The sequence below is a fragment of the Xyrauchen texanus genome, chromosome 11, assembly GCF_025860055.1.
Source record: "Xyrauchen texanus isolate HMW12.3.18 chromosome 11, RBS_HiC_50CHRs, whole genome shotgun sequence".
NCBI lineage: Eukaryota > Metazoa > Chordata > Actinopteri > Cypriniformes > Catostomidae > Xyrauchen > Xyrauchen texanus.
In genome coordinates, this window is record NC_068286.1 from 6038121 (window position 1) to 6065378 (window position 27258).

At 38.2% G+C, this 27258-nt stretch overlaps 1 protein-coding gene across 2 annotated transcripts in view; it reads right to left on the minus strand.

The window, feature by feature from the left end:
- The window catches only part of LOC127652169 (type II inositol 3,4-bisphosphate 4-phosphatase-like), a 115045-nt gene that overhangs the window by 11453 nt on the left and 76334 nt on the right, over window positions 1-27258 (minus strand). For both annotated transcript variants that reach the window (XM_052138231.1, XM_052138230.1), the window contains exons 10-18: window positions 22464-22727; window positions 19521-19659; window positions 15332-15507; window positions 13186-13309; window positions 11872-11998; window positions 6483-6623; window positions 6206-6303; window positions 5167-5279; window positions 2458-2612 (exon numbers count right to left, since the gene is read on the minus strand). In XM_052138231.1, coding sequence (XP_051994191.1) covers window positions 2458-2612; window positions 5167-5279; window positions 6206-6303; window positions 6483-6623; window positions 11872-11998; window positions 13186-13309; window positions 15332-15507; window positions 19521-19659; window positions 22464-22727 — 1337 coding nt within the window. The remainder of the gene's footprint in view (window positions 1-2457; window positions 2613-5166; window positions 5280-6205; window positions 6304-6482; window positions 6624-11871; window positions 11999-13185; window positions 13310-15331; window positions 15508-19520; window positions 19660-22463; window positions 22728-27258) is intronic.

The window sequence follows — 27258 nt, forward strand, 5'->3', positions numbered from 1 at the left end:
AATGGTTGCACACAAAAAGACTAATCTAGACTAGATGTTTTGATACAAACAAACCTTAAAGACCCATAAAAATGTTTGATGAGACCAGCTCTCTTTACTTTGTTTAAAGTAAATTCCAATCGAAACAGGATGTTTCCCTTGTTCCCAATGTGACTCCACCCTCTCTAGCCACCGGGCCAATTTGGTTGCTTTTGGAGACCTGGCTGGAGTCACTCAACACGCCCTGGATTCGAACAGGGGTGGCACTCAGTGTCAATACTCGCTGAGCTACCGAGGCCTCCCAAATTGTTACATTTCAAGACGAAAACCAAATGTGAATACACAAAAAAAAACTAATCGTCAAATTTACTCAATACTCCCATGTTCATATAACTCAAACAAAATTATGTAACCAAGGGAACTTAAATTAAGTGAGTTGATTTAACAAAAAAGTACATATTTCTTGTTTGGTTAACTGAAACTAGGCAGAGGATTTCTAATTCCCTGCATGCTTTGCATGGGACTCAACAGGGAGAGAAAGGTTTATATTAAGTATTTATATTTAGTATATTATATAGTATATCATTTATATTATTCTATTTGTTGCTTTATCCATTGAGCAATTGCTGAGCTAACCATAGCATAGAGAGTAGTGCTTCCTACCAGCATGTGTTTAGCATTTAGCAATATTTACTTATTTTATTGCCTAAAAGAGATGCATTTGAGTTATATTGACATGTCACTTTTTACTTGATTCTACTAGTTGAAATTACTTAGTCATTTTAATTGAAGAAAACTCATATCAGGTCGCTTGGCGAGTATTGACGCTGACTACCACCCCTAGAGTCGCGAATTTGAATCCAGGGAGTGCTGAGTGACTCCAGCCAGGTCTCCTAAGCAACCAAATTGGCCCGGTTGCTAGGGAGGGTAGAGTGACGTTGGGTTAACCTCCTCGTGGTTGCTATAATGTGGTTTTTGATCTCGATGGGACGCGTGGTGAGGTGTGCGTGGATGCTGCGGAGAGTAGCGTGAAGCCTCCACACGCGTTATGTCTCTGTGGTAACGCACTCGACAAGCCACGTGATAAGATGCGCGGATTGACGGTCTCAGACACGGAGGCAACTGAGATTTGTCCTCCGCCACCCTGATTGAGGCGAGTCACTGCGCTACCACGAGGACTTGGAGCACATTGGGAATTGGGCATTCCAAATTGGGGGGAAAAGGGGAGGGGAAAAAAGGGGTTCATGTTGTCACTTGGGAGCACACTAGAATATAGATGACATTAAAGCTAAAAGACAAGGCCTAAAAGCAACAAAACCCCAATTCTGATCCCAGCATTCACCCACACTCTCATGTTCTGAGCTATGGCATTGTTGCAGTTTGTAGCGTTTGGCTAAGCCAGTTTGTTTACATTTTGAAGGAACTCATCCATCCAAGCCACACGGTCACAATGATGGAATGTGTGTAACAACAGTGCATCAAATCTAGCCCATTACCAGGTGTTTTGCATGAATAACATTACGTTAACATTATCTGTGGCAAAGTCTTATCAGGAACGTCATGCTGTTAGCGAATGAATCATATTTTGACAAGAAGTGATGTAGGACAGACAAATGTATTTGGAAAGCAATGCAAAGTGAATGAGAGTAGTTTTTAATGCTTAAACGTTTTTGTGACATTAAATGGGTCGTGGCAGAATTAAATTAGTTTTATTTATCAAGGATTATAATGTGTATAACATAATTATATATATGAATAACTGAACAAATACACAACATGACCCAAAGCATGTAAACAACCCATAATAATTAACAGGTTTAGCTACACCTTGCATAAACATTAAGCATTAAGCCAATTCGCCATGCTGTTTGACAGTGTGCATTGAAACGATATTCTGGTGCAATGTGCCATAAACTTGCATTCAAACGCACCAAGTACCTGCTAAAACCTGTTCAGACACCTGATGGCTTTTCTTGTTCTTCGTCGGATGTTCTTGAGTACTGTGACATTTTGGCAGCTACACCTTATAATCTGCCCTGGAGAAAACGTCTTGGTTCTGAGCCCAGAATTTACATTCATGCCTCGGCTATGGCGCCTTTTTGCTCGAGTATTAAAAAGCCCATTCCGGCATATTGCCTTAAATACTACGGCTTCTGTATTTTTAATTTTTAATAACAAAGCTAATTAATTATTGGGGTAAAAATGTGTTAAAATTCCCAAGATGTCAAACATCTTCATACAGCAATAAACATTTTGCATGCAATCAAGTTTCGTTTTTTTTTTTAAGTCTCAGCAAAAAAAAGACCCACATGCAATCTTGGTAAGCATTTCCTGTTGCGTGTATTTCACAATGACTGGTGAATTTCTGGTGGTTTGTTGTTGTACAACTAAAGACATGTTACATATGCGAGACTTCTCTTTTCTGACGAGGTGCAGAATGAATCATGGAGATGATGATTCAGGCTGAGTAACACTTACCTCCGCATGCAGTCCAGAGCGCGCACAAAATAATCTTTATTGAGCTGGTGTTCGTCTCTCAGTAGAGAGCACTGCTCCAGGGTCACAGACATTGACGTCCGGTCTTTGGCACTTTTGCAGCTTGTGAAGCGTATGCCGTTCATCCGTCGGCAGATCTGCAGAGAGATGAAAGATTTGATAATTTTTGCTTGCTCAGTATGAAACGGTGTTGAGTGTTAATGGAATACACTGTCGGGGGATTTCTCGAGAGAATACAGAAGCATGATGAGTAAATATTAGGGCTGGGATACCAAACACTGTATTTATGATATATTTGCAATGATTTTTCTGCCGATCTAAAATTAAGCAACATGGTGAATATCTCTGTGGTTTTAATGCGTTTTATTTGGCCATTACGTTTGCTAAAGAACATTTCCTAAGACTAGTTTCGTGATCCCTCCTAGTCTCGTGAATCGCAAGCATGAGATCATTAAGATAGAAATGGTTTAACAGCACCATTTCATTTGTTTTGATTCAAACAGTCCGTTTCAGTCAATCAAATACTCCGATTCAACAATAAGTTTGCATCATCTTTCAAAAATATTCATGCATGTCTCTGCATCGCTTATTTTCATGTATTAAAATGAAAATGTAAGTGAAATATATGGTAGGTAATTTTGCGGTTAATACATTTTTATTGTTGCATCTGTTTATTCCGGTATACTGTACAGCAAGTGAAAAGGATTTTGTGAAAAAATGTCTTTACAGTATTTGACTTCATGCATTGAACATTTTTTGCATCTACTTGGCTAAAGCGGCCAAATGATGCATATTTCCCATATAATCCTTATGTTACTGTAAATGAAAAACATGTTTCCTAAAATTCACAGTTTATTTCACTAAATAGCAAGATCTTCATTTTTGAATACCAAACTTTTGGTTTGAGCAAAAACAGAGCAGCTTCTGTCCTTTTATGCGGTTTACGCCGAGTTTACACTACATGATTTTAAGCCCGATTTACGCTCGCCGTCAGTTTTGTGGATGTCGCCAACAAAAGCCCGAAATCGTAGGCAAATCAGAGCTTGCTCCCGTGAGCGACGATCGCAATGTATGAATTATCAAAGACACGATCTGAGAGAATCGGTTGTGTAATATGAATAGTACTGCGTCTTTGAAAGTCGTGTAGTGTGTGGAGGCATTAGGGGACCCGTGATCCACTATAGTGCCCATAAAAATACTTGGTAAAAAAGGAAAAATTCAGGATTGCTCCTTTTACATTCTGTCTCAAGAGTAGAAACAGAAAACAGGCAATTAGAATCATAATGGCGCCGTCCAGCTGTTGCTCAGGAATACCGTGAATAAGGTTGCCAAATATTCTGATGAAATAAAAAAGTTACTATTAACGTACAAATAAACGTTTTATTTAAATTTGTCGAGACAAACTTTGATGTTGGCCTCACAAAGCCTGACCTGCAAGTTTGAAAAAGATTGACTGACTAACTAAATGAGAGAGATTTAAAGCAGATTAAAGGCCTTGTGCGGGTTTGTTTACATTTGAATTTTTGACAGATGGAGTTTGAATTAATGAGCATTCCATTGGCTTGTGTGAATGTTCTAAACCGTTTCATTTGTATAGTAATGGAACTGAACATCTGTGTACTGTCTGTGCGACAGACGCGCCACAACGGACGCTTCCAGTGTAGATAATACATATCTTATATGTCTTATACATATCTGTATATCTTATAATGGGTTCTAAGGCATTTGACTCGATGCGTCGTGCTGCTCACATCCAGTGTAGACAGGGTGTCAGGCTAACCTAATCCTTACCCTAACAGTGCAATGAAAGTCTATAGGATTTTTCTGATTTTTGATTGTCCGATGTGCAAAAAAACGTAAGTCCGATCTGTACAAAAAGATAAAGTATCTTGAAAGCTCTAGGAGTAGTTAGGCTCAGAAGATTTTTTTGGAAGAATAATAATAAGTTTAAATAGTACATCAGTATGTTGGTTTTGTTGAGCCAACACAAAAAACATTTTGTTTGGCATAGTCAAAATATTCGGAAGATACTTTCAGAGGATATAGACAGTGATTTCAGTTTATGTACAGAACAACTTAAAGAAATAGTTCACCCTCATGTTGTTCCAAACTTGTATTCCTCTCTGCTGTGGATCACAAAAGGAGAACATTGAAAGAATGTACGGGTCACCCGTCTCCATGGAATTACAATGAATGAGGACTGCAACCTCAAAAAGTTTGATAAAAGCACGATTTGTATGTTATATTCCAAGTATTCTGAAGCCATATAATAGCTTTGTGCGTGGAACAGACGGAAATTTAAGATGTTATTCACTTATAATCTTGTTAAGTAGCTTTTAAGTCGAGAACTGCTGCGACTGGATCATTGAGTCACATGATTCGTGAATGAATCGTTTAGACCAGTTTTGTGAACCAAATCAAATGATTTATTGAAAAGATCTGATTTAAAAGAACAATTAGTTCATGCATTGATGTCGCAACATCCCTCATGAACTTTCATAAGAGAACTAGGGAATATAGCGCACAAGCTGCATAGACGAATTTTTATTTCCATTATGAAGCTTAAAACCACCAGCACAAGGGTGATTTTTAACATCGAGGTCAACTTCCCTCTTTTTCGTATATTTGAGGTTAACAAGCGAATTGCGCACACTTCCTGGACAGGCTCCCCGTCCCCAGACCCAGTCTTACCATTCCCGCAAGCCAAAGTATCTCCACATTCTTCCTTTTTTTAGTTACGACATTTTGTCCGAGTGTGTCGAGAAGTTCCTCAATGCCAGTCTGTGTCTGAAAACAGGGCAGGCCTTTAGAAATGGAAGACAAATAGAAAAGGCAATTGAGATATCACGCATCAACAAGTTTAAAGAGGGCTTGTTTGTCTCTGTATTGGCAAGTGCTCATTATAAAGTCTGGGGAAATGTTGTTTTTCTGATAAGCAGAGAGATGAAAATAAGACAAGACGTGACATGCTGTGACACAGTTTTGGCATTCGTTTATAGGGGAGCATTCATCAACTGAAGCAGTCACGCTTCACGGACAAGATTGACGTATCAGAGTAAAATAAGAACTTGACCTCATATTTTTCAAACCTGACACTTTGCTCTATGCGAATCCTACAAAAATACACAGACTTTTGGAGGGCAAGTTTGAGTTTTTAAGCCAAGTGTACACAGCACATTTTCTGTTCTGTACGATTGTTGCTCATCAGATTGTCCGATAAGGTTCAGTCGGATCTTGGATAACAGACAGAATGTGTGACATCAATGCCTTTTATGCCAGACTGTACAATACACATCTTAGAATGAATCCGATCATGACTACAGTATTGACTGGTAGCTTTAAGTCACCTGTCCATGTTTACGACAAAGCTTTGTTTTGTTTTTGTATTGCAATGTTCTGCCTTATCGTGCGCACTCAGCCATTGGATACCATCCTTGGGACAGTTGAGTGGCTTCCCTATTCCTAATTTACCTTATTCCCCTTCCCCACTTACACTAACCAATACAACCTTAATGTAAAGAGTTACAGAAATACCATTTGCCATTCAAACTCTCATTTTATGAATCATTTTACAAAAAATACATCAAATAAATAATAATAATAAAATTAAATAATTTCAACACAATGTATTTCTGAATTGCACTGATATTTCTTTCAGAAAATGTGTATCTTGTTGATTAATCGTGGCTATATAACACATTTTTTGCTCAGTATTAAGTGTTAAACTTACATTCTGATGGCACTGCATTTGTTAAGGATTTATAGTAACCTTCTAGAATTTCAAAGTTCTTCTGATTTATTCTCTCCTGTAAAGATATGTCACCAAATCTGGAAGGGAGAAAGAGGGCACAGAGAAAGACGATCAGCTCAGGCATGCTCGCACCCACATCAACAACAAATTCAACATCCAACCCTCTTATTTACTCCCTGAACGACTGAGCATTCAGGCTTGTAACTCAATAGGCATGCAAGGATTATGTTTCATTTGTAACAGTGTGAGCTTGTACCTCTCGGCTATGGTTTGCTGCTCATTTATGCCCACATTAAAGAGCACAGGAAGTACGCGTAGCGGCTTGCCCTCGCGGAGCTCGTCGGGAAGCGTTTGGAAGGCCTGATGTGGGAGAGGCACCTCAACGGTGTAATGGTCACTGAAATACAACACAACACATTTACAGCCGTCAATGCTTGCATAGAGATGCTTAACATGATTTTTCCGATCAATCATAATTTCTGGATAAGGAAATCATTTAAAAATAATTTCATAGAGATTAAACTAACAAAGAGAAATAGTCAATTAAATTTTTTTTATTATCCGAGCATATCTGTCTGTCTGTCTGTCTGTCTATCTATCTATCTATCATCTGTCTGTCTATCAATCAATCAATCATCTGTCTGTCTGTCTGTCTGTCTGTCTATCTATCAATCATCTGTCTGTCTATCTATCGTCTGTCTGTCTATCTATCTATCTGTCTGTCTGTCTGTCTGTCTATCTATCTATCTATCGTCTGTCTGTCTATCAATCAATCAATCGTCTGTCTGTCTGTCTGTCTGTCTATCTATCTATCTATCTATCGTCTGTCTGTCTATCTATCGTCTGTCTGTCTATCAATCATCTGTCTGCCTGCCTGTCTATCTATCTATCTTCCTGTCTGTCTCTCTGTCTGTCTGTCTATCTATCAATCAATTGTGTCTGTCTGCCTGCCTGTCTATCGTCTGTCTGTCCATCTATCTATCTATCAATCGTCTGTCTATCTGTCTGTCTGTCCATCTATCTATCTATCGTCTGTCTGTCTGTGTCTATCAATCAATCATCTGTCTGTCTGTCTGTCTGTCTGTCTGTCTATCTATCTATCTATCTATCTATCTATCTATCTATCTATCTATCTATCTATCCATCTATCTATCGTCTGTCTGTCTATCCTCTATAGACATTTTCATAACTTTTTGTATTTCTGCTAAAAGATCATTGTGTCAAATTCCAGGAGTACACTTGCACATAGATGATCTCAAAGCTAACAAACATTAACTTAAGGCCACAAAACTAAAATTTCGATTTCATGGGGTCTTTAAAAATGTCCAACAGCGATGGGTAACCATGTTACAGTATATATATATATATATATATATATATATATATATATATATATATATATATATATATATATATATACACTCACCTAAAGGATTATTAGGAACACCATACTAATACTGTGTTTGACCCCCTTTCGCCTTAATTCTACGTGGCATGGATTCAACAAGGTGCTGAAAGCATTCTTTAGAAATGTTGGCCCATATTGATAGGATAGCATCTTGCAGTTGATGGAGATTTGTGGGATGCACATCCAGGGCACGAAGCTCCCGTTCCACCACATCCCAAAGATGCTCTATTGGGTTGAGATCTGGTGACTGTGGGGGCCATTTTACTACAGTGAACTCATTGTCATGTTCAAGAAACCAATTTGAAATGATTCGAGCTTTGTGACATGGTGCATTATCCTGCTGGAAGTAGCCATCAGAGGATGGGTACATGGCGGCCATAAAGGGATGGACATGGTCAGAAACAATGCTCAGGTAGGCCGTGGCATTTAAACGATGCCCAATTGGCACTAAGGGGCCTAAAGTGTGCCCAGAAAACATCCCCCACACCATTACACCACCACCACCAGCCTGCACAGTGGTAACAAGGCATGATGGATCCATGTTCTCATTCTGTTTACGCCAAATTCTGACTCTACCATCTGAATGTCTCAACAGAAATCGAGACTCATCAGACCAGGCAACATTTTTCCAGTCTTCAACTGTCCAATTTTGGTGAGCTCTTGCAAATTGTAGCCTCATTTTCCTATTTGTAGTGGAGATGAGTGGTACCCGGTGGGGTCTTCTGCTGTTGTAGCCCATCCGCCTCAAGGTTGTGCGTGTTGTGGCTTCACAAATGCTTTGCTGCATACCTCGGTTGTAGCAGTGGTTATTTCAGGCAAAGTTGCTCTTCTATCAGCTTGAATCAGTCGGCCCATTCTCCTCTGACCTCTAGCATCAACAAGGCATTTTCAGCCCACAGGACTGCCGCATACTGGATGTTTTTCCTTTTCACACCATTCTTTGTAAACCCTAGAAATGGTTGTAGCGTGAAAATCCCAGTAACTGAGCAGATTGTGAAATACTCAGACCGGCCCGTCTGGCACCAACAACCATGCCACGCTCAAAATTGCTTAAATCACCTTTCTTTCCCATTCTGACATTCAGTTTGGAGTTCAGGAGATTGTCTTGACCAGGACCACACCCCTAAATGCATTGAAGCAACTGCCATGTGATTGGTTGATAAGATAATTGCATTAATGAGAAATTGAACAGGTGTTCCTAATAATCCTTTAGGTGAGTGTATATATAATGTTTATATTAGAGATGCACCGATCCACCGGCCAGGGACCGGAATTAGCCGATTTTCCGCATGCTTGGCCCGGACCGGTGACCGGCCGGGTCAGCCTCACGTCTTACCGATTCAAAGCCGGTCCATTTTGTTGCTAGCGGCGAAGGCAATGACGTCACAGTCGTATGTAAACATGTCATTGGCGTGGGAGATCTTCACTGTGAGTGAAGAATATAAAGTTTGAAATGTGTTATAATTGAACCGCGGGGGAACCACCACAATAACTTTTGGATCAACAAACCTAATTAGACATTTATAACACCATCACCCAGCTGAAAATGCCCATTTTAAAAAAGAAGCTAAAAAGTGAAAGCGGCTAAAGCTAGCCAGATCTCAGAGCCAGCCACAAGTCAGCAGCCTCTCCTATCATTCCTTGGAATGAGCAATGAAAATACCAAAGCAATCACGAGGAAATTTATGTAATTCATGGCCCTGGATGACCAGCTGTTCTCCATAGTTGATGACAGAGGGATCAGAAATCTGATACATTTCCTTGATACAGACAGAGTAGGAGGTATTTTCCGACATCGCGTTGCCAGAGTTGTTTAATATCGTGTCATGTCACACACGCAGCCTGTTATCTGTCAACATTTGGGTACACAAATCCGGGAGAGGGGAAGTGAGGTGCTGGATGGCAGAGGCAGCTAAATACTATACAAATTGTGCCGTTGTGATTTAACGTAATTTTTCCCACCGTGTCCGATATTAAAATCAGTGCGACACACATTGCAAAAGGCGTGGGCATTGTCGATATGGCTTCGGGATATGAAATTCAATTCTTCCATCCAGCTGTTGTTAAATGTACATGTATATTTTGTTTTTTTCACCGGAGCACCAGCGGAGTCTTCCTCTCCCATCTACCAGTGATACTTGATTTAACATCCCGCGACTACTACCTGCGCAGATATCAACAGCGCAACTGGGTTGTAGGTTGCCAGATTGTGGTCATAAATGATTTGTAATGTGTCGATTGTGTGAGTAGGATGCGTTTCATTCAAGATCTGGCAACTGGACCACCTTGGAATAATATATTGATGTGATTATTCATATAACGTGGTTTGGGCCATACAAATTACGGGAGGTTTTTTTGGGAGCAATAACAAAACGGGAGTGTTGACAGGTATGCAAGCCGTTCCTAAAGCAGTGCTCAGTTTTACAACTGATATTTGTACATCTAACGTAAGTTGAGCGTATTGGACACTTCAGTTTTTCAGATCTTTGGAATTGTTTTGTTAGACGAGTAATAAAGAGAAAAAGTGGGTAAAAATAGTGGAAAATGACATCTGTTATATATAGCAACTCATTTGCAGTTAATTGTTATTTCTACCTCTTTCCAGTCACAGAGCACTTTATTTTGAGAGTTGTTTAAGTGAGAGAAGATCCTGTAACTTAGTGCAGTTTGGGGGAAATTGTAATGTTTAATAATTAATTTTATTATGAAAATAAAATTTAGCATTGAAGAAAGGTAGATTTTGTTTGTATATGTGGTCAACAACAGTTCTTAGAAAGAAAATCGGGAAAAAAAATCGGTATCGGCAGGTCACACTTGCAAAAAATCGGAAATCGAAATCGGCCAAGAAAATTGCATCGGTGCATCTGTAGTTTATATTAGTTACGTCTCAAAATTCCTGCATTTGGAATTGCACTCCATCCAGCTATGTTTGAAAGCAAGAACGTGTTCTCATCTTGTGCTGTCGCTAGTGAGTTTGTGAGGTTTGTTCTCTGTACAGCTGTGCATTGCCTATACAGCTGGAGTTTCGCTTACTGCCCCCTGCTGAAAACAGGTGGTACTACAAGCTCCGATTGTAGGAATATTCAATATTACAGTGCGGGGACATGATTTATTGTGTTAAATTCTTTTAAAGCATAATTTTTTTATATAATGAATCGCAATGAATCAACACGACAGCTGTAGGACAGACTGTATATCCGTATGCAGACATCTCGAGAAGTGTTTTCCTAAGTTTCAAACTATGTTTAATTTTAAACGGCGACCTAAAAACGCTGCGTTTATGACGTGACGCAACCAAAGCGAGATGCTCCAAAAGCACCCGTCTGATGCATATGTACAATGAGGAGACCTTAGAAAAGCTCTTATAAGAAATCTATATCTAACAAATTGATGAATTCAGTTGCAAAATGGATTGCTGTGGACTGTCGGCCACTGCGTTCAATCATATGGAAATAAATAGTATCTTGACTTACAAAGCCACTTTTGGACTTATCAATGCTTTACTCATTTTTTGAGTTGTAATATTTATAAAATATATTACATTTATAATTATTTAAATATAACTATAATTACGGAATCATTATATATTGAATTATTTGTTATTTGAAGGCCTTTCTCTGAAAATATTTATATATGCGATTAATTACGATTAAATTGATTATTTAATCAGCATTTCATGTAATTAATTGCATTAATTCATGCATTTCATTAGTTAAAAATGTATGCATTGATACCCCAAATACTAATACATTTGTAACATTACCCTTTTATGAACTAACATGAACAATTGTACATGTTTAAAATAACATTAACCGAGATTAATCATTACAGCCTTATTGTGTTCTGAAAATCATTTGATAGAGATTGCACAGACGAAGAGCAATTTTATCTAGACATTGTGGAATTTTATAGCTGAGCATAACTAGAAACAATAAATGTATTCACTATATAATTCTACATGACTTTTTAAAGATTATTTAATTTCTACTTTAACAAGCCCGAAATGTTTTTTTTTGTTGTTGTTGCCAATTACAGATTTTAAAGTTAAGCATAACTATAAATATTATATTTACTTGAAAAATTATTCATATAAAAAACTCATGGAAATTTCTGATGCCATTTCCAGCCCTGGAAATCTCAGTTAAAAAATTCCTGGATATTTCCAGCTTTTTCGTGAGCGTGGGAACCATGGACTTATGCATATATGCGTGTTTGTGCATGTGTGTGTTTCTCTCACCGTCTACCGCTGACAGTGGGCTGCAGGTTGACCGGTTCTTCAGACTTTGCCTCTGTGATCTTGAAGGTCACTCTGTGAAGGTCAGAGATTCCCACCTCCATATCCTCCAACATCCCGATTTCCTCACCTGTGTGACAAAAGTAGTTCTAACATGTCAAAATTCTTCAAACAATACCCCATTATGACAACGTGATTGAAAAAATAAAATAAAATCACGTGTACAGGCTTTGCCATGACACTCATACAACATTTCTTAGTAACTTGTAGCTTACTAATTTGTGTACCTTGGCTCTGGTTTCACAACTTTAAGTTGCATATATTATAGTTTTGCCTCACAATTGATTTCAATAGATTTTGACATGAACATTTAAGCCAATGTACACCCCTTAGCCCTGGTCAAATCGCTGTAACGCATGACCTCAAGTGGCTTGTTGCTTTACCAAAGGCTAATTAAAAAAAAACAAGAAACCCCGCAGATATCTTGCCACAGGCATCATTTCAATTAATTAACTTTCGCTAAGCACAATGTAAAGCTCTTAGTCATCGATGCTTTGAGCACATACGTACTCGTACTAAGAAAAAAAAAAAAAAACAACAACCTCAAGGCATCCTCAAACAATGCAATTGGAACATCCCAGAGAAATATGCTGTCACAATGTGAAAACAAAATGTCTCTGTGAGTGTGTGTGTTTATCTTAAAGTTTGGTTGCTATGGTAAACTGTTCTAAGCATTACACGACACATTTAACACATGACGGAAAGGTTAATGATGACAGATCTCTGCCTTTCACACATTTAAAGTGAAAGTGATACATGCTTTCATAATGAACTAAAACACAGAGTCAAGTGTAAAGTAAAGCAAATAAAACCAAACATCACTGTGTACAGTGTGTAAATGATATGAGTAAACACTGTTCAATCCATGGGTTGCTGACGCATAAAATGTCTGTATCTTTTTAATACCAATATCAAATTATAGCGTTCATTGGCCTGACTATGTGCTGTTGACGGTTGCCAAATAATGTAGCAACTAGCCGCATTAATATATAATGAACAGTCAGAGGTGTGAGTTAATTTGCATTTTATGATGGCTTTGAAATGCCGCTCATCCAATTCGATTTCAGAGTCTGAACTATCCGTTTTAGAGACCTCAAACTTTGCTTTTCATTGGCTTTCCATAAATGTTGGTATGCAGTAAACATGTTTGTCAGTTTTGCTTTTTTAGATGTTTAGGTCGTTACTAAAGCCTGTTATTATGATGCATGTTTCATTGCACATGAACAAGGAGTGATCGTTTATGGTGAAGATACTCACTGTAAGTACTGAGCAGACTTTCAAACTGGGCCACCAGTCCGACCGCAGGCAGCTGTGTGAGAAAGCCCTTATCCTCCAAACCAGCATGTAATCGCATGACAAATCCACACGCCAATGCTGCCAGCTGCATGCACACACAGATACATGTCTTCACAAATGCTTTTCACAACTGTAACAAAACTCTCTCACTCAAAGGTCTCTCTGTTATCTTGTGTTTACAAGGAAAGGACTGCGAATCATCCTCTTTTTATGCGTAAAACATAAACTGCCTAATGTTCACCTAGAGTGCAAACAATTATTTCACTAATTCATATTTTGTCTTGTTTTCATGTAAATAAATATCTAAAGATCCTTAAAACAAGGTAGATTTACATGAGAAATTTACAAATGTAGATTTACAAAAAGTTTTTTACTCAACTGAGAAATGTATTTATTCTTATTTGTTTTAAGTATAAATCTTAAAAAATGAATCTACTGTTTAAGTTTATACATCTCTAACCCAATTGGCATATGTATATTTAATTATTTTTCTTTTTCTGTTATTATATTCTTCTCAACACAATTGTACAGAGTGGTTATCTGAGTTACCGTAGCCTTTCGGTCAGCTTGAACCAGTCCGGCCATTCTCTGTTGACCTCTCTAATCAACAAGGTGTTTCCATACACTGAACTGCCCCTCACTGGATGTTTTTTGTTTTTGGCACCATTCGGAGTAAATTCTAGAGACTGTTGTTTGTGAAAATCACAGAAATACTCAAACCAGCCCGTCTGGCACCAACAATCATGCCACGGTCAATCATGCCACTGTCCAAATCACTGAGATCACATTTTTTCTTCAATCTGATGGTTGATGTGAACATTAACTGAAGCTCCTGACCCATATCTGCATGATTTTATGCACTGCTGCCACACGATTGGCTGATTAGATAATCTCATGGATGATTGTTGGTGCCAGATGGGCTGGTTTGAGTATTTCTTTGATTTTCACACACAACAGTCTCTAGAATTTACTCCGAATGCTGCCAAAAACAAAAACATTCTGTGAGCGGTAGGTGGTTTTAATGTTGTGGCTGATCGGTGTACACAGTGCTGGACAGGTAATCTGGCATACCGGGCATTTTCTGCACTTTGGGGCCGATCAGGGTCAGACTTATGCCTGGGCATCGGGAGATCTGAACAGGCTAAATGGGCAAGCTAATATGAGCCGCCGCGTTATGCAGAACATACCACAAAATGGTGCGGCGATATGTAGAAATGGACAGCGAACACCCCCCCAGGTGTACACACACACACACACACACACACACACACACACACACACACACACACACACACACACACACACACACACACACACACACACACACACACACACACACACACACGCGTGCACACACGCGCGCACACACACACACGCGCGCACACACTCGCGCACACACACGCGCACACACACGCGCACACACACGCGCACACACACGCGCACACACACACACGCGGTTGAGGGTTATTTCTCTTACCCAATTGGCATATTTATATCAAATTATTTTTCTTCACTTGTTTTAAGCACAAATCTAACAAAACTTGGAAAGGTTCATTTTTCTTACACAATTGGCAAATTGATGTTTACTGTACCTCTATTATCTAACTGGCAAATTTATCCGGCATATTAATGTACAACTTATTTTAAGCATAAATATTACAAAAATGAACAAGGTTCAAGTTATTATTTAATGATAATCTTCCCCACCGCCAAAGCTCTGAAGTCATGGACTCAAAACACATGTCAATGCAGAATTCATTGTTTCTCGTGTGTCATGTGATTAACATTTCCAATTAATAACCACTTCAATTTCAGTCTGTTCTCATATGACTTACTGTATTAAGTCATATCAAGCACTTACAGCCTCAGCCCCATTTCACTTTCATTTTCTAAAATAAGATTGACCAGGAAACTCTGATTGTTCCACAACAAAAAGAACGTCATCCGAGTTTGGAGTGACCTGATGGCGAGTAAAAGATTTTCATTTTTATGTGAACAATCCCATGAAGCTGGCTTTTCCTCACACACTCTAGTTGTAAACTTTAGAGTATCCAGTCAAGTAGATATCTTCTATGATATCTGTGTTTGCTTGTTGGGTTGGGCTCACCGCTTGGCTGAAAACAGTGTCTCGTCTCTGCTGAAGCCGCAGACCCTGTGCTGCGCTGCACGCTGCTTCCTGCAGCAGCACGAAACTCATGGAGCGACTCGCTCTCTCCGACACTTCTGCAACACATTCCTTCAGGGACTGCACCAGGATGCAGAGTTGACTGTGGCAATCTGCAGCTGTTGGAAAATGTGGGAGGAAAGTTGATGACCCAGATTTCCATCGTCCACCCTTTTAAAGTTTTGCTTCAAGAGAGGCAGGAAACCGAACGACATCAAAGTTATCAGAAATGATCGCTGGAGACATTTTAAAAGTTTTGGCTGCTATCAGCATACCATCTGTATTTCTCATTATCATTTTTTTTTTTGACTTGGGTGGGTAAGCAAACATGCACCACAACCCTTAGGAATCACCTTAGCAACCGCACAGCACTGCCCTGGCATGTGGCAAACAAACACTACACCCTAGTATCGTGGTGCCAAATTTTGCACGGGCAAGCACCACTCACATTTCTTCCAAAAAAGTAACATTTCGTTTTTATTCCCAAGATTCTCTTTGAACACACAGCAACACTCTTGTGATTTGGAGCAATTACTCGAGGAGTCGTTAAGGATAATATTGAATAATTAGGCTCAGTTTTCTTTATGTGACCCAGATACAGAGTGGCACAAAACCGCTGATGTGCCCCATGAATGAGGAATGAGGTGCTTCAATGTAACCTGAACGCTTAGGTGCCTCGGTGTGATACTCGCTGCGCATTCAAGATCATAGAACTGCAAGATAATGATGCGGGTCATCTAGTTCACGACATCAAGCTGTTTTTTACTGCAACTATTTATTTAAGCAGTGCAAGTCAGAATCAGCCAAAGACAATCTCTCCACAGCCTCTCACAATTACAGGAACGTTACTCACAGCTTGTAATGTACTGTTGATGCAATGCTTTGATGGCTGAAACAACAGCAGTTCATAAATGGACTTCATTTAAAGGGACAGTTCACCCAAAAATGTTTATCATTTATTCATGCTCATGCCATCTCAGACGTGTACAACTTTATTTCATCTGCTGAACACAAATGAAGATTTTTAGAAGAATAATTCAGCTCTGTTGGTCCATACAATGCAAGTGAATGGTGACCAGAAATTTTAATCTCCAAAAATACATTAAGGTAGCATAAAGGTTATCCATAAGACTCCATCGGTTAAATGCATGTCTCCAGAAGCGATAGGATAGGTGTGTGTGAGAAACAGATCGATATTTAAGTCCTTTTTTTAAATAAATCTCCACTTTCACTTTTACATTTTACTTCTTTTGTTTTTTGATTCACATTTTTCATGCATATCCCCACCTACTGGTCAGAGCTGCTCAAAGGTGTAGATTTATATAAAAATTGGACTAAAATCTAAAATTTGTTTCTCAACCGCACTTATATCACTTCAGAATATATGGACTTAATCACTGGAGTCGTATGGATTACTTTTATGCTGACTTTTTGAAGATTCAAAGTTTTGGTCACCATTCACTTGCATTGTATGGACCTACGGAGCAGAGATATTCTCCTAAAAATCTTCATTTGTGTTCTGCAGAAGAAAGAAAGTCACACACATCAGGGATGGCATGAAAGGGAGTAAATGAGGAGAGGATTTTATTTTTGGGAGAACTATCCCTTTAAAAATATTTATAGTAATAAAATAACTTTTTTGACACACACACATTGGTAGTAAGCCTTTTGGGTTAATGACGTGACACAAATTATTTTATTTTGTATTTATACCAAAATATATTAAAAATGCAATTCATGCAACACAATTACTTGAATTTTTCAAGTCATTTATATATAAAATTTTACATGGGGTTTAAAGTAAAACACATTTAAGTTGCGCAACCATCCGGAGACTGTACAGAAAAGAAAACAACAACAACAACAACATGATATTGTAACAAAATGTAAAATAAATAAAATTTGAAAAAGACCTTTTCTGGATTTTTAAATTTTATTTTATTTTTTTACATTAATGATGAAGTTGTGTAGACGCACGTATTTAAGTGTATTTAAATAATTTTTAATAAGGTTTCACCACTTGAATTTATTATAAAATTATTTAAAACAGAAAATGCTATAAATGTTTTTTAAAAATGTATGCATTTTTGTCATGCAGCTCAGGGTATCATAATAATAATTTGTTATCTGACAAAAACATTAAAGAGAAATCTCTAGAGAGAGTAATCTAATGTCTGAATCTTTACTGCACCCTTGCATTTTTTTAATTCTCCTGTTTCGCTACACCCTCTTTGTCATGCAGGTTTTGTAATAGTAACGTGTTTTGCAATAGTCATCAGATTTTTGACAGTATGATCTTCATTTATATTGCTTTGACGTATCTTTTTTTAATGACACCATTCCACAAAAACATTCGTCTTTGAAGAGTCACGTTTAGGTAGGTTCCCGCCCAGGGTGTTCTCACACCGATTTGAATTTCAGCATTAACCTAAACCGGTTGGACATCATTTCAGTAATGTAGTGCGATCATGAAAGCCAATTCCTTGTTGTATGTGAAATATTTCACAACTACAAAACTATATAACAGTATAATATGCACAGATGTAGCCTGTGAGTCATGTCGAAATGGTTGCATGTTTAAAAGACGAACGCACATGAACCCCACCACAATGTCACACTGGGAATTAACTGATGAATTTTAGAAATGTGGGGCTCGTCATTTAAAGAACCATGATGGAAACTAACTGGCCTTGATTATAATTAAGTTTCAATTGTGAATGTGTACTGTACAACTAGCACTGACAGAAGTACATAATGTAGTCTTTGCTCCGACATTGATATCAGATATGTTTTGATGTCTGATGATGTGAGGGAAAAATAGATCGCATATATTAGAGTACAATGATTACAGATGTATCGGAGATTAAATGAAAAATGCTGAAGAGAAAGGTCAGATAACCATTTCTGAAATCGCCAAATTAAATTGTTTACATATTCGTAAAAAAAATCAATAACAAATAGCTTTAACATGACAAGAAGGCGAAGCAAATCATCTTAATAATAGCATATTAATTACTGATATAATCAAGAAATAATGGGATCTAAATAATAATAATAAAAAAGGTGTTATTGGCCTTTTGGTAAGTTCTTCACATTGTCAAATGTGCAGTTTCAGTCAATGCCCAATAGGTGGCAGCATCGATTATGTAAAAACGGTTGTGTCACTACATCTGTACTGCATGTCATCAATTATTGTTTTTCTCACTTTAGCGACACCTAGTGTCAGTAGTCAAGTGCTTTTAACTTCTGTGTCTGAATGAAAATCCATTGATGGTGGTAAAACCATAGGGTCACCCCCTCAATAATAAAAACCAGCAAGTACAACCTCTCCAATATTTCTACCATGATCAATGGAAACTTGTAGATGCTTCATGCTGCAACCCCCCCAATATTCAAGCCAAATCTACGCCCTTGTAAACGTGTCTCTATTTGATCTCATCATTCTCTATCTGCACTAAAAACCCTAATAAGTTGACTTAACTGAATTGAGCAATGGAGTCTCCAAAACGTGTGTAATTAAGTTCACTTAACTGTGTGTTCATCTAGAATGAACTTATCTACTTAATTAAGGTGACTAGATGCTAGAAGACTTGACTCAGATTTGCTAATTAAATGTTGTTGTGGCTCAAATTTAGATCCTACAGTAACAGTTTATATAATGCAGATTTTGACTGATTCAAGGTCAATCCTTAAATTACCTCCACGGAGACGCACGCACATCATTTGTACATGCACAAGGAGAACTGAGATCATTTGAACAGGATCCAACTCGAGCAAAGGGGACACGGCTCACAATAATGGTGACATCATATAAATAATACTAAAGAGCCCTCTATGGATTCTTAATAACAACTATTTAAATGCCCCCATAAGATCTCTTTGGCCAAGGAAACACAATTAAATAATTCAAGCGCAAGGCATTGTGGGTATTCCTCATAGCCTCAATTTTGTACTCAATCGTTTGAGTTATTAACACTTAAAATCTACAGTCTATGGATTTTTAAGAAAAATACATTCAAGGAACTTAGATATTTGAGTTATGAGCCCAAAACTTGACATTACAAGTAATGTTTAATTAAGATTTTTTCCAGTTATGACAACATTAGTGTTTAGTTTGAAAAAAAAAACATACCAGGTGTATGTGAGGTGATGACATCAGCAAGGGCGTGGCTGGGCGTTGATTCTTGAATGTTGTCGTCATGTTCTTGTAGCTTCTTCGCCGTGGCAATGACACAGTTCAAACTCTTGGCCACGCTGGCCCACACCCTGTCCTAGAAGAGGCAAAATAAGCATCAATGGATCAACACTTCACTATAGCATTGTGCAGAGTTTGTATTTTGGCAAACGCTATGGAAGAGACAAGCCTGCGTTAAATTTCCCTTTTAAATGTTCCAGATTAGATTAGAAAGGTAATATAAAAGCTTTCTGCACTTTGAAAACACAAAGTTTAGATTCTTGTGCTTAAAGCTTTAAAGTAACAACAAACTTGGGGTACGTTTACACGACAACTATGTACTAAAAACGGAAACGTTTATCCTGTGCGTTTTTGAAAAGTTTCGCGTACAGACGTCAACGTTGTCAAAACGATCCCAGTTCACATGGATCCGCGAAAACGACTAAAAACTCTGTATTATCAACTACTGGCACATGCCAGGGCAGTAGTTGGCGATGTCACTTTGTAAAGAAACACTACGCTCCTGCGCACAACAGCATTCTTCCACAAATAATGAAGATGGCGATCGCTGGTCGTAGTAGTGATGCAATAAATACACTTTGCTGGAGAAGCGTCAATAAACTCAAAATATTGAGCAGCACAAATACAGTCCTGTAGTCCGCCATTGTAGTTTTGAATGTCTCGCGTGTTGTTTTGAAGTACTTGCGTGCATGCCTATAGACTGAACACGAAATACGCGTGTGCATGATGTCATCGTTTTCACAAATTCACTTTTTTGTATGTTTACACAGAGACGATAAAACATGCACTTTGAAACCCGGTTAAAAGTTTGCGTTTTCAGGCCCCAAAGCACCGTTGTCATGTAAACGAACAGCCAAATCGCATACAAAGTTTTCAGTTTTTAGTTGTCGTGTAAACTCATCCACACTAATACGTTTTCCTTCGAAAATGCATATTGTTCTCTACGTTTTGGCCTTCTGTCCACACTGAGATGGTGTTTTGTCTTCACGTTGTAGTGTGGACTGTGAAAACAGATATATCTGAAAATGATGATGTGTTTGTTGTCATGTGACACAGTACAATCAAGATGGCAGCCCGTGTTATAGCGGCACTGTTGTGCCTGATATTTATCTTTAAAAATGCAATCAAAGTGAATGTTACTTTGGACAACATTCACATTGCATTCCTTCAAAGACGACGGGAAGTTTACTCGTAATTGGTGTCTGATGACAGAACATGAGGGCAATTACGTTTCATCTGTTCCAGTGTGGACAAGGAACTTTTGGAAAACACTTGAAAACATCAGTGTGAATGGAGAGCGTTTCGAAAACGTAAACACTGTTTTTAAATGTATCTGGATTCATGTAGACATAGCCTGAGTGCATCCTTTTAGAAGGTCTGTTTTGCTTTCTCCCTTCTGAGTGGCACTTAAGGGCAAGTTATTTTGCCATTGATATGAAATTGTTGTCCAATCTTGGCCTCTAATCCTCTCCAGTTAGCCATGGTTATGTTACACACACACACACTCAAGAAGGCAATTATAGGAGCTAGACAGCAAAGTTTAACATCCACTTTTCAAGGCACCTATGACTAAACATACACAATCCGATATTGTTGAGCACCTTAAAACAAGATTCTAGTTTGCAGATGCCCTTCAGTTACTGTGCTAAAGGTTATTTATTGTTGTTTTCTTCCCTTTTCTCCCCCATTTTGGAATGCCCAATTCCCAAGTCCTCATGTTGGCGTAGTGACTCGCCTCAATCCGGGTGGCCAAGGACGAATCTCAGTTGCCTCTGAGACCGTCAATCTTATCACCTGGCTTGTTGGGTGCATTACCACGGAGACGTAGCATGTGTGGAGGCCACACATTATAGCCACCATGAGGTGGTTACCCCATGTGACTCTACCCTCCCTAGCAACCGAGCCAATTTGGTTGCTTAGGAGACTTGGCTGGAGTCACTCAGCACGCCCTGGTTTCGAACTCGCAAGGGTGGAAGTCAGCGAGAGCTGACGGTTTTTAATAAAGGATGTTGAATGTGATAATGTCCCACACTTGGTTGCTAACCGGATACTTTGTCTCACCACACTCATATCTCTAGTTCTATGAAATTTTAGTTTCAGCTGCTTTAGATGCAATTAAAACATGTCAAGTTGATACACAGTTGCTTTTGTAATTCAGACAAACTGTCATTCTCTGTGAAGTGGTGGCAAGGACAAGCAACACGTACTGTATGGAGGAGCTAGGACTGGGACTTAAAAACAAACTACATTTCAACTAGTTTCAGGTTATAGGTACATACGAGTCAGACAGACTCATCAGATTAAAATCTCTAAACCTAGACCAACATTTCTCACAGAAACTCCTTCAGACTGTTGTGGAACATAGTGCTGTGTCTTTTCTAACTGATTGGACTTACGGTTTTCACACAGAGAATGATAAATAATCCGAAAAATCCCACAGACTTACATTGATGGAATGTTTAAATATGTCAACGGAATGCAAAATGCCTACCTGCCGCTTTAGATCAAAGACTTTTGAGGATTTGTTTATATTTAAATATTTGAAAGTTTTAACAACGAGCATTCTGTTGGCCCTTTTGAACATTCCGTCAATGTAATGTTTTCAAATACATGATTGACAGCTGTGTGAAAACCTTAGTAAGATCAGTTAGAAAAGACATAGCAAACTATTTCAGAACAGTCTGAAGGTCTGTGCCGAGTTTGGTGGATGTAGCTTGAAGGCTCCAGGATGAGGTAGTGTAAGAAATTTTTGAAAATGAAAAAAAAAAGTCAAATGGGACTGGAAATGAGTAAATGATGAAGGAATGTTCCTTTCTGGGTAACCTTTCCCTTTAAGTGGCTTTTCTAATACCAAAACGCACAGAATTGAAGAGAACTTGCCCATTCTTCTTCGTCGTACTCCTTGTGGTGAGGGATCGAGTCTGAGTGGAGAGGAGACGCTCGGTTGTCTTTAGGGGGCGTCTGCGAGCCGTCCATATTGTTGCAGATGGTGTGAGTCTCCGTGGTCACGCTGGGGTTAGAGTCCTGCTCGTGCGGGCTGGAAGGAGTTGACTTTTTGTAGACGTAGCCGGGACGGGCGGCGTTTAGGGCCAGGAGGGCGCTCTTTACCAACTCATCCTTCAGAGTGTGCACAAACTGCTCCGTCTGTAGAGGAAGAGAGTAGGGGTGACTGTATTTTCTCCAATTACAGACAGTTTTTATGTCCCAGGGCACATTTATGAAGAAAGAAAAAATGAATACTTGGGAACTTTTTACCAGTCCCTCATCATTTATTGTAGCTACAATTCAAATGCCTTTTATGAATATATGTGATTGTTTTACACTTGTTCCAGGTCCAGATTTTTAATATTAAACTATGAAATTTCATTCTAAGAATACAAATTATTACATGTTATAAACTATGATAATCCAAACAAACCATTTCGATTAGGGATGCACAATATATCGGCAGCCATATCGGTCTGATCAGAAAATTAAGCCGATAAATTACGGCTTAATCACTCCAATTTAACCATTTCAGGCACCGTGAGGATTTTGATTGGTGCCTTCTGCATGACATGACACGTCAGCACGAAGCTGACCTTTCTTTAGAAGATCATTCTGGATCAGAGTAAACACTCGTACAGAAACATGTCGAAGACATCCATTTTTGTATTTATTATTTATATATTTCAAGTCATGTTGTCCATGTTTACAAATAGCATTCCTTATGTTGCTCTTTCCACTGGTTTGAATGAAGTGAAATGGACTGTATTTATAAAAGTAGCTTATGTAAATATTGATGTGTTTCTCACCCACACCTATCATATCGCTTCACAAGACATGGATTAAACCACTGAAGCCATATTAATTACTTTGTACGGACCTACAGAGCGGAGATATTCTTCTAAAAAATAAATTATAATATTAATTTTGTGTTCAAGTCCATAGGGTAATAGTTGGCGCATAGTTGAAAAAATACATATGAGTTTTTTTGATGAGACAGTATTTTAATAATCAAGCAATTCATTAAAATATAGCGGCGCACAAGAGTGTGTGCGAGGAAGATTAAAGGCACATGGAGAGAAGCATATCAGAAAAAATGAATCAGGAGGAAAGAGCAAATAGTGACGGCCTGGTGATAGTGAGAGAGGTATGACAGAGAGAGGACAGAAGAACGAGCAGAAGGAATAAAGAGACACAAAAGACGTGGCTCTCGTTGGTTTCAGCACAACAACAACAACAACAACAACAAATGATTCCATTAATCTCCAGTGAGTTGCACAGATATTGAAGGAGCCTCAAAAGACAGAGAGAGGGATAAGGCAGGGGATGAAGGGATGTGAGAAAGAGGGAACAGAAAGCATTGATAGCAATAGGGCAAACAATATTTCTTACTCGTTATTTTCGTCTTGTTTTTGAGTAAAAATATAAAAACTCTAAAGAAATATAACAAAATGAGTGAGTTTATACTTAAAACAAGAACAAATGATTTGCCAATGGGGTAAGAAGAATAAACTTATTTCAAGGGGGAAACAAGTTTCTTATCCCATGGGAAGACCCAGGATCAGAACCCATACAATTGCATTACACACCCAAATATGTTTATTTAGTCAAAGTAGTACGTAGAGAAACAAACTGAACAGCTAATTGTTAATGCAGAGACACTTTCTCACTGTCGGGGTGCAAATAGCTGCGCTAAAGAAATCAAATTTACCCAGCGAGGACTTTCTTATCTTTTAAATGCAATTTGCAACCCGTCAAGTGTAAGCTTGACTCAGTGTCACAGCATTTCACAGGCAATAGAACAGATGGTCTTGTTACTTTATTATGAACCGATAGGACCTTTTAATTTCTCCAAATCAACACCGCCTTGACCTTTTCTCCAACCAATCAATCATTGTTTTAGATAGAATAATAACACGATTAATCAAACGCAAGCTGTGAATATAGCCAGTTTGTATTCTCACCTTGTCTGAAATTGAAATGCTGTATTTTTTACTACTAGCATTTGAACAAACCTGGTTACTGGCACAACCTTTGGTTAGTGCTTCGTCATGAGGATCTGAATGTTCTTTGATATTATGACAATCCAGATTTATGCTAAAGTGACTACAGCTAAAGAAAAGAAAAAAAGACGAATAGACTTGAATACTTAGAATTGTGTTGACATTTATCCAAGGGGTCTATACCAAAGACTGAAGATTTGATGAGATTATAAAAACGACATTTTGTATCTTAATGAAATTATTTCTATATTTTTTTAGCCTCTATGTTCGATATACATCTCAAAATGTATGTAGTGGTTTTAAAAGGGCTTAAAAAGATGTTTTTTCTACCCAAATCATTTAGAGTACCATCATTTCTACCAAACCATTGTAGACAACATGATTCATTTGAATCAGTTCAAACCATATGATTCAATGAACTCCGATTCAGTCCTTAGCATCATCACTCGAAAGTATATTTGACATATAATAAAATGTTTACGGAAAAGTATCTGTCGGTAAATACTGCTATTTATTCATATATGATGTTTTATTGCTACATATGTTAATTATAATAAATTATAATTATAATTTTTCCTTGTGTCATTTAGTGACAACCAGGGTGGAAAACATTCTTTGAATATTTTTAGCTTGATTATATATCGTGTGCTTTTAAATGTTTGTTTTAAATATTGACATTTGTCTAAAAAATACAAAAAGAAATATTTGATATAGTCTAAAACAATATTTTTGATATGTCTTAAAATACATTTGTCTAAATAGAAAAATATTTAGCTCGTCTAATAAATATTTGGAAAATGTTCAGGCTCTCGACTATACTTAATATATATCTCAAAATGAATGTATTTGCTCTGAATTGGCTTAAAAGGGGTTTTTAAAAAATATATAATTTAGAGGAATCACCAACTCTATTCGATTTGATTCATTTGAATCAGTTCAGACTGTCAGATTCAATGAACTCTAAATCAGTCATCACACACAAATGTGTGTAAATATTGCTGTATATGTATTGTTATATTGGTGTATATATATTCTATTAATAATAAAGGCAACCTGAGTAAACACAAAAAACAGTTTTCAAATATATATATATTAATTATTATTATTAAATTTAACACCTATACCTATATCACCCATGTGAAAAACTAACTGCCCCCTTAAACTTAATTGCTGGTTGTGCCCCCTTTAGCAGCAACAGCTGCAACCAAACGCTTCTTTGTAGAACTGCTTTAGTTCAGCCACATTGGAGGGTTTGAGAGCATGAACTGCCCGTTTAAGGTCCTGCCACAGCATCTCAATCGGGTTCAAGTCAGGACTTTGACTAGGCCACTCCAAAAACTTTAATGTAGCTTCTTTTGAGCCATTCAGAGGTGGATTACTCCTACTCTTTGGGTCATTGTCTTGCTGCATAATCCAGCTGCATTTGAGCTTCAAATCACGGACTGATGACCGGACGTTCTCCTTTAGGATGTGCCAAGTTCACTCCATTTGGGGATAATGACCCTCACTGTGGTTCTTTGGAGTCCCAGAGTGTTTCAAATAGCTTTGTAACCCTTCCCAGACTGATTTCAATGACCCTTTTTCCTCATTTCTGGAATTTCTTTCGACCTTGGCATAGTGTGCTAATGGGGGAGACCTTTTAGCGAACTTCATGCTGCTGAAAAAGTTCTATTTAGGTGTTGATTTGATTGAACAGGGCTGACAGTAATCAGGCCCGGGGGTGTCTAGTCCAGCTGGACCACATTATGAATGCAGTTTTATAGATTTGGGGATATAGTAACTAAGGGGCAAATACTTTATCACAAAGGCCCATTTGGTACTGGGTAACTTTTTTTGCTTCAATAAATAATATTATCATTTAAAAACCGTTTTTATGTTAGATTGTATTTGAATTTTTGAAACAATTGAGAAGAAATCAGGATGGGGGCAAATACTTTTTCACAGCAGTGTAATCATTACTATTATGAAAATGATTATTATTATTATTCAAATTTTTACTACAAGATGATGGTTAATCTAACTTGAAAAACCAAAAACAAAAACCTGCTAAGCCATTTCATAGAAAGTATATCAACAGAGATATCAAATATCGTCAAAAGGCTATAAACACAATTGAGATGCGTGCAGGGGTGTACAGACCTAATACAATATCAACACGCACCCACACAAACACACGCTCACGGTTCGAGATTTCAATCAACACAAGCACACTCGCCGCCGCTTCTGAATCATGTGGCCGCCTTCACACTTCTAATCAAGGAGGTGAGGAGCGGCGACAGAGAGAATTAAGCAATGATGCCGGCTGATTGCTGCTGTTTTACTGTGGCAGAAACAATCCCTCAATCACAAATTGCACACTGACAGCACCAGATGTAATTCATTAATTACACCCATAAAACACTGACACACAGTACTAGTTACTTCTCCTGGGGGCTTCTGCTAGTTTTGACTGCGGGGAACGTGCCAGACCGATGGCCGTTTGTCAAAGAGCCTCCATGTTGCAAATTGACACGTCGCCATTACATTAACATGACTGATATGTAATAAGTACTGTGCATGACTTGTATATTGCCACTGTATATGAGCATGATGCCCCTGAATTTGATGGCATAGTGGCATCTACGTGCAGTGTTTTACGATGTAATATGTGGTGCCATTTACAGAGAGAGATGAAAGGAGGCAATGTA